Source organism: Bacillus rossius, unplaced genomic scaffold (assembly GCF_032445375.1).
Source record: "Bacillus rossius redtenbacheri isolate Brsri unplaced genomic scaffold, Brsri_v3 Brsri_v3_scf998, whole genome shotgun sequence".
Classification (NCBI taxonomy): domain Eukaryota; kingdom Metazoa; phylum Arthropoda; class Insecta; order Phasmatodea; family Bacillidae; genus Bacillus; species Bacillus rossius.
Window position 1 is genome coordinate 1 of NW_026963248.1, and position 9,590 is coordinate 9,590.

The 9,590-nt window shown below is 34.1% G+C and overlaps 1 protein-coding gene across 1 annotated transcript; it reads left to right on the forward strand.

Annotated features, from left to right (window-relative positions):
* Positions 1–3,933: 3,933 nt before the first annotated feature.
* On the forward strand, positions 3,934–9,017 carry LOC134546132 (uncharacterized). Its single transcript, XM_063388680.1, has 3 exons — positions 3,934–4,626; positions 4,753–4,893; positions 7,480–9,017. The coding sequence occupies exons 1-3, from the start codon at positions 4,385–4,387 to the stop codon at positions 8,891–8,893; spliced, it is 1,797 nt and encodes a 598-aa protein (XP_063244750.1). The 5' UTR covers positions 3,934–4,384; the 3' UTR covers positions 8,894–9,017.
* Positions 9,018–9,590: the final 573 nt, after the last annotated feature.

The window sequence follows — 9,590 nt, forward strand, 5'->3', positions numbered from 1 at the left end:
TTTGTTAATTCATTACCTAAAATTAATTTAAATTTGATAATATTATCATTTCTGATTCCTTTGGTTAGGACAGTTTTGTCTTTCTGGTGTGTTTGTTTTATCATATTTTATGTTTGTGTTGCCTTTTTTGTTACTATCTGTACTATTATATAATTGTATTATGTATTATTTTATTTTATTTTTGTTAAGTGCCTGGCTATTAGTAATGACTGTTGGTGGTGCTTTAAAAACAATAACAATAAATTAATATATTATGGATTTACCTCTGAACTACCATTTAAAATAGATTTTTTATGTAAATTATTTGTTTATTAACAATAAAATCAAGCGTGCGTGCGCTGCCATTAAAATAGTTCCCTAAAGACCAAATATGAAATAAGTTACAATAACAGTAAATTAATGTTTGTATTACAAATCAAAATAATGTTTATAAATTTTTTTATGATTAATAATGTATCGCAGTATATATAGATAAATTATATACAGATTAATATCTATTTAATATGTAAAGATGTTGCCTTATCACCGAAAACTTTAAATTTGATGCCTCAGATACACTTTGATTATATTATATGAAACATTCTTTGTTCTTTTCCTGTTTGGCTCTAGTTGGGGAAAGAAGCTTGTTAGGCACATGACTCAGCCAATGAGGAAACGCACAGTGCAATACAGTGAATCCCCCATAAAAAAACTTCTCGATGTTATGAATATTCCTTTTAATGATGAGAGAAAGAGGAAGTTAGTGTATACTGTCTTAGCCAAAAACATTTTCACGAAAAATCACAACCTATAATAATATTACAGGTATTTTTGACGTGATAACGTCATATAAATCGATAAATTCCGGCTGCACGCACGAAAAATTGTCACGTTCCGCCTGCGCCGAGCGTGCAAGAACCGGCCAACCACCGTGCGAGAAAATCTTCTATAATATCAAACAGGTTAAGGCTAAGATCCTTAGTTTTGCAGCCTCCAAGAAAATTATTTCTCCCATGAATATCGTAGTAGATAAAAAAATTAATAAACCGTAGAATTGTAAATAAAACTTTGAATTTTGTAAATATGATGATGAAAATTTTCTCAAAAAATTCTTTCTTATTTAATTTTAATTTAGAAATTTTCAAAACTAAATATTAGGTATATATTTAAACGGTACACGGCTGTTACTTTGCACACAACTTAAAGGAGGTACAATGAACAATTCTTCGGTTTAATTTTTTTAATACAACGTACAGAATTTAAATAATCTGAGTACAAAATATTGTGATTTAACTGTCACTTGCCGCTGATGAAAGGAACGAGTTCAACAGTTTGCCGCTAGAGCTCCGGTTAGTTCCGAGTTTACTCACTAGATGCCTCGAATATCGCAGGAGTTCAGGCGGGAATATTATCGCTTCGAAACGGTCAAAACACAACACTAGTATCAGCAATAGTAAGTGGACGTGTATTTAAAATGAAGCACAGCAGGAAATGGAAAGAAGCCCATCGACGCCAACTTGAGTAAGTATTTTTATGTACTTGTTCTACATTGTAATCACATATTGTATTTTTTTTTTCCCCGGAAAAGTAATTCCAGTCCATTCATATGTATATATTTATGTTATATATATTTATATTATTAGCCGTTTTATTGGTTTAGAGTTTAAAGAATTTATTAATTTATAACTAGCGGTAATTTTTTTTTTAAATAATTACATTACCCTTTTCTTGTACATACTGTGTTGGTGTTAAAATCAATGGCATTATATTAAAAATCCCTTTCGCCCGTATATTTTGTAGTATTTATTTATTTGATAAAGGTTTGAGATAGTATTTCGAATTTTTATAAAAAATTAAGACGTATATATTATATAGCGTAGTTACTCAAACAATGATTTTTTTTTGTTATTTCACCCATTGCAGTGATGCTTGGTTATATAAAAATTTAAAAATATGAATATTCTTTAAATGTGATACATGTTTCCTAGTAACTGCAACACCTCAAATTAAATAACAAATTGATATAGCAATGAAAGAGATTGTGTTTATTCAATATTTCCCCATAGTTTTTTGCTATAGCGAAAATTAAGGATAACTCTGCAATGATTGGGTGTATCTAAAATTGTTTCAGACAAAATTTTTTGATAACGTTTATAAGATTTACAAACAGTTAGAACATATTCGATGGTGTGCCTACTAAGGGAGCAATGATTTTTTTTTGTCAATTCCTGTTTAACCCCTGCAAAAATGGTTCGTCTAATCAAAAATTGTTTCCGACAAAAGATTTAGTTAAAAAAATTACAAGGTTTTTGAAGAATTATAACGGATTCGATAGTATGCATAATAAGAGAGTTACGATTTTTTTGGTCCGAAACACTTTAATTTTTACACCCCTTGCAGTTATGGTTGGTCGTATCAAAAACTTATTCAGACAAAAGTTCTTCCTATTTTTTCCTTTAAGCTTTATGTTCACACGGATGCGATATGCATCATATTATGGAAGTTGTTGCGATTTTTCTGTTAAAAAAAACCTTCCCCATTTCTACCCCTATGGACTGATTTTGTCCATTGACGAACTCGATCGAGATTTTCCATTACTTGATTTTATGTATCAGTTTGGAATTGATGTGCGAAAAATTACGGCAGTTATCGTGTTCATAAAATTGTGATATATATATATATATAATATATATATAATATATATATAATATATATATATTATATATATATACATACATATACATATAACTTTAGAACTGATGATGGTTATGGGTTTCTTGGACTATGAAACGTAAAACTACATAAAATCTTTCAGGAAGTCGCACCGCTGGTACGTTGAAAATTCTATATTTTTTTTAATGATTTTTCCTTACGTATTTGAAATTTTCTAAAGAAAGTAATGTAAGGAATAAGAATTAGATACAAAATGCACGTTTTATATGCCATAAAAAAACATTGGTGTGCTAAAACAAAATGAATGCAAACAAAACAAATATCGTAGCAGGACTGTATTTGATACGGCGGAGTTTAGACTAGGAAATCAAATTTGTATAAATGAGTGCATACGTATTAGTCCGCGGCAATTATTATATAGTTATCGATGGTTTTCATGCATTCTACGCGGCACAAACATATTATGAATTTTTAAACTTAAGTACTTACTTAAAAATTCCATTTGAGTTGTAACTGTTCGTTCTAACCTGGGAAATACAACCTAAATGACAAGACAAATCATATTACATGTCGTACATCGTTCCATTAAGTCAAAGTTTATAGTATATTCCTATAACAAATGCGTATATAAAATACAGTATATAATGCACTAAAAACAAGCAGGCCATTTAGAAAAATTTTATTTTCTGTTGACAGTTTACGTGCACAAAAACATAACATTTAATCGTCTCTGGCACGTTATGAGATTAAGTTTATTTTAGATACTTCCTCTTTCGAAAAAAACAAACAAACAATTTCGTCACATACTGTTTTTTTCTTCTGATTCCAGCAATCCTTCAACTCATTGTCTTACAGAATACCAACATTTCATTACAAGTTTTTCGCTGAAATGGCCCATTATTAAATTAAATCTTGACTAATTTTATAAAAAAAATATTTAACCATAATCACGATGATATCCGTGTATGTAAACAGTTACGTAACACTACAAATGTGAAAATGTACCCACACACAAACGAAATTTCGTTTTGTAGCATAAAGATTAATACAGTAGATAAATATTTTTCAAGTTTAGTTTTGTAATATTTACTTTTTATTTCCGAAGGTACAACTACTGTTTGCAAAAATAATGAAAAAAAATTAAGTACTATTAAAGAGCATCTACAGGTTTAAAATTTGCCAAATGTAATACTATATGAATTCTGAGCAACATATTAAGTTATTGACAACATCTTTTATAGTTACGTAAAATTCAGTAACATGCTAAAGGTGGATCAGAATAGAATTCAAAATTCCAAAGACAGTTTAAGCATTTTTAAATACAAATGCGTAATTAATCACATAAAAAACATGTTAGACATTTTACCGTGCCACCTATTGGTCGAAACTTATGCTATAATGTGTAGTAAATAAATCAAAATTTCCGCAAAAATTGCTATAAGTGCACCCAGAAAAAACCTTAAACAATTCGAGAGTAAAATCAACAAACAAAAACCACTTAACTCAGAAATATTTTAAAAAATATTACAGATGAAAATAGACAACAGAGAGATTAATGATTAATGGACTAAATCTAGGCAAACAGCAGATGAATCACAAAAAAAAAGAAGGGGGGGGGGACAGGCTATTTTTAATTAAATAGTTTCCTTTAAATAAATTTTTAATAAATCTTAAACTAGCAAACTTAATGAATATTAAAGCAAAGGCAAATTAAAATTCTTTAACTACTCTAATGAATTATATTATTTCACTTAGGCTTGCAACATTAGCGAGAAAAAAGAAGAAGCTGGGGTTGACACAGAACCCTCTGCCTGCTGGTGATGGTCCTGCAACACCAACCTTGCCAGAGAGCCCAGGCGGTGAAAGTTCGGTCCCCACAGTGCCAGATGTAACCACCATGGCGTCTTCAGTGGCGGCGTGTACATCACGCAACACTGATGACAGTACACATACTCTGTCCGATGACTATCAAGGGTAAGCTTTACACTTACATATCTTGTTTGTGATATGACAGGTAAATTTAGAATTCATGTGATAATACTCATATGAATAAAAATTATTGTATGGGCTATGTTTCTTAAAAGGGAATAACTCTTCTAGGAATGATGACCTTCCTCCGCTGATAGTGGTTTACGAGCCTCCATTGCCACAGACAGATCCGGGACTCAGTATGTTAGAGGGTCGAATGATGGTTGACGTTCGTCACTTCATGGTGCAATGCCGTCTTCTGGAGAGACACAGGTAAAAATTGTTTTATGTAAAATTGAGTTATTTAGATTTTTTTCCACTACTGTTTACCGCCTTCTGAACGTTTAACCGGCTGGAAGGTTGAAAATCTTCTACAAACTTATTGACTTCATTAGTTAGTAAGTAAATAGGATAGATATGTAACAATACCGATTTAAATTAATAAATGTTGAAAATAAAAGGAAAATATATTTGAGCCATATTGACGAGGAGAGATAAATAGCCAATGTAATCACAGCTAACGCATATATCGAGTGAACTGTGGTGGAGCTACTTACTAACGTAGTAAGCCTTTATTCGATAAGAGGTTAAACACTATAGTGGAAAAAAAATTGCACACCATATAAAATTTTCATCGGGGAAAGATGGACTTTTGCCCCAACAAACAAAAAAAATAATTACTATGCTAAAAAATTACAGGGTTCCATTTTTATCGTATAGTTTTACACTAATCAATGCAAAGTTGAATTGCAGTACGAACAATATTATGTTTTTCTTTTAATTTCATACTTTTGGCAGCCGCGCAAAGGAACCCCCCTGCGCGCCGAGCGGACCAGCCGCCTACGGCCACTTCCTCCCGTAATTATTTAGTTATGTATATAACGATACAAAAATAAGGGCCAATCTCTCGATGCTGTCGTTCAACAATGGATTTTTCACTACCCAAGCATTTATTGTATCACTAACCCCTAGCAGTTACACATTTTCGTTAGTTATACAAGTTCGTTAGAAACACAATTACAAGGCAGTGGCGATTCTTTTTTTTTTTTTTTTTTGCTTTTGGGGTCTGTAAAATTTTGTTTGTAAACAAATATTGGCCAGAAAGAATTATATATTTTTCAATTTAACTTCCGCTACATTATTTGCAACTATAAATGATCATAGAAACATAAGTTCCACGTGCGCGCACACACAACAAGTGAAATGAGGAGTTTTAGCAAATAAACATTGAGGTAATTTTCCAAAATACAATTTTAAAGACCTTTATACTGTGTTCTTACATTTGCAGTTAGATTTATTTAAATTCTTTGGCAAATGTTACAATTTAAAAACTTTGTTTAAGTATGTCCAGTTATTTTTTTAGGTAATTTTATTTGTTACAAGAAACCGAAGACCTTGCTGAAGTAAAATTATTATGTATAGAAATTGTGTTTAAATGGGTGTGTAATACTTAGATGAAATTGATACAGAATTATATGAAATAAAATTCTATTGTTTTACCAGCCTTTGAGCTTTCTGGCTGACGTGAAATTGTTATAATTAAACTTAGGGCCTAAATTTAGAATTGCTCGAATATGCAAAAAGTAATTCACTCGCTCACACAATGGCCTATACAAATTCCAACCCACTGTCAAAAGGGCTGGAAACTTTAAATTTGGGTCGCAGCCTCAATGATGAAAGTGGGAAAAGTACCAATTTTTATTTTCTAATTACTGAAAAAATAAAATTAAAAAGTAGGCACGCACCTTTAAAATCGGTGTATACCTTCTTTCGGAAGAACGTTGTTGCAGAAATTTTTTAAGAAACATAGTAAAAGGAACAAGATAAATATATTTTTTAATAATTTAAAAACGTAATATTCTAATTGTGCATATTCTTGTTACTTATAATAAGATAGCATCATAACATTTGCACGCTTGGCTTACGACAGTTGGACGTGCCAACGTGTCTGCCGATATGGCGATAGTACCTATCTGTTCTACGAGTAAGTAACATTTTAATACCTCAACGTAAATATCCAATTTATTTTTTATTAATTTTTTATTATTAATTTTTTGGAGGTGAAGACGATGACGATCGAAATAGTGTTTTACTATACCATGATGTGTAAGAGGGCAAATGCGCGAATAAATGTGGCCATGGCCATATGGCTTCTTGCAGCACAGTGAAATGCAAATGAAAATTGTATCCTTTTCTTGAACAACATTTCAGACTTACATTAAAATAGCATAATTTTTAAGCATGTAAAATGTATATCTGTTCGAGCCATGTCACAATTATTTTTTAATTTAATTGTGACATGCACATCAACAGTTTGGGAAAACTGTAGTGGTGTGCATGTTATTATATTGATAAGTACAAAGATAAAGAAGCTTCTGTTCATATTCAAAAATTAGCGAACCTACTGGCATGTAAGTTTATCTCTTTCATTTTATTCTGTTCACATGTCACTCGACAGAGCTCAGGAGCTGCTAAGATTATTGTGTATGGTGAAACGAGGTAACACCCGTACTGATAACTTGACCACCTTACCTCAGTGCACTTCAACGTACATTTACGTATATATAGAATAATCTTTTATCACAAAGAGTCGGGCAGATCTTTCAGGATTCACTGCAAGCTATTTATGTTCGATTTTAACGACAGTAGTTTGGATGTATGCAATATTATGCTGTTAGAGCAGTTGTATGAAATTAATAAAATCACAACCTAACAGCTTGAGTACCAATGTATAGCAATAGTTATAGCTAAATTGCCGATGCTAGTAAAAAATTGTCTTGTTTATTGTGTGAAAGCCAAACGGGTAACAAATGTTTTTGGGAGATGTTACCAGAAATTATTATTATGTTGGTTTTACAGGTGTCCCATTTCATCTTCAGGAACATATTTTCTGGAAAGTGTCAACAGGTACGGTCTGCTGACAAATTTTAAATTTAAGTGCACTCACTGCAATCAAGAGCAGCAGTTCAAATCTGAGCCTGTGGAATGCCTTCCAGTGGGAAGAAAAAGAAAATGCAAAATCGATACCAACTTAGATATCAACGATAAGATTGTTTGGGGCGCAATTTCGGTTGGTCTAGGCTACGGACCATTGTATGAACTATTGTCACTAATTGATATGCATCCTATGAGCCCGGGTTGCTTTTCTTATCACGAGAACAGAATCGGAGAGCACTGGAAGGCAATGTTGCAGAAGGAAATGGAAGATGCTGCACTGGAAGAGTTCTCTATGGCGAAAGATGATGGACGCATCTGTATGGTTGGAAATGAGGAATATGCTTGGACCATAGGAATTTTGGATGGAGGTTGGAGCCAAAGATCCTATGGTCATAGGTATTCTGCTAAGTCTGGATGTGCTATAATAATTGGCTTCTACACTAAGAAATTGTTATTCCTTGGTGTGAGAAACAAATATTGTACCGCATGCATTCGGAGCGAACGGATGGAAAAGGAACCTACGCCTCACCTGTGTTTCCGGAACTGGACTGATTCTTCCACTGCAATGGAGGCAGACATTATAGTGGAAGGTTTCCGGTTCTGTGAAGCCAAGTACAAACTTCAATTTAAGAAGTTTGTTGGTGATGGGGATTCAAGTGTGCATGCAGCCATAGTTGCAAATGTTTCGTACGGAAGAGATGTTGAAAAGATTGAATGTGCTAACCATGTCGTGAAGAATCTCAAAAAGAATCTTTATGCCATAGCCAAGGGCATCCATATGCGGCATCTCAGCCAGTCGAAAATCAAAGCCCTCTGTCGCTGTGCAAGAGGTTGTATCAGCAACTGTGGGGGTGATGCTATGCTACTTCAATCAACACTTCTAAATGTGCCCAACCATGTGTTTGGAGACCATAAGTTATGCAATTTAGATGTGTGTGAGAGAGCTGGTAAAACAGCAAATCCCTGCAGTTATGACGCATTGCCTCGTGAATTGATTGTGGGAATCAAACAAGCTTTTGACCGAGTGAGAGCAAAGTCACAAGCACTTGTAATGGATCTCACAACCAACCAAGCAGAAATGTACATGTCATTAGTTGCAAGGATGGCTGGCGGTAAGCAGATAAACCGTTCACAGCAGGGGTCTTACAGCCGTAGGGCTACTGCTGCTGGTTTGTCTTTCCAACTTCGCTACAAATGGCATGGACAAACTATGAAGGCGATCACAGGTCACAGCCCTGGAGTGACTGTGAAGCGATTAATGGCAAAAAGACAGAAACAGCAGGCGAACTGTAGGCGAAGGTTGGATATGAATCCGCATGTACCACGGAAATCGTAATCATTTAAACCACAGGGTGATAAGAGCTATGGTCCTCATGCAACTCAGCCTCCAGCTTCTGGTCTTGAACTAGAAATTCTGACTGAGTCTGTGATGAGAAGCATAGAGCTTACAGTGCAAGAAAGGAATGATCTGGAGGTGCAGACACGAGATCAAGGAAGCAGTCAGTTGTGGATGAAGGAGCGGAGAAAACGAGTCACTCCTTCCTTTTTCGGACGTGTCTGTAAAATGAGGGAAAATACTTCGTGTAAAGTGACAGTGGAAGCGATTGTGTACAGTCGTGTATTGGAGAATGCTGCCACAATACATGGTCTAGCAAACGAGCGCATAGCTGTCGCTTTATACGAAGAACAAACAGGCCATACTGTTAAACAATGTGGTCTCTTCGTTGACCTTCAGCATTGCTTTCTTGCAGCTTCTCCTGATGGTTTAGTTGATGAAGATGGTTTGGTGGAGGTGAAATGTCCATACTCTGCAAGGGAACTTAACCCTTTAGATGCAGCAATGCAGCTGAAAACGTTCTTTTGCAGAGTTGTCGACGGCGAGCTTTGCTTGAATCGCTCTCACAATTACTACTATCAAGTGCAAGGGCAATTACACATCACACGAAGAAAGTGGTGTGATTTTGTCGTTTGGACAACGAAAGGCATTTCAATAGAAAGAATTGTGAGAGATGATTGTTTCTGGCTTGAGAAAA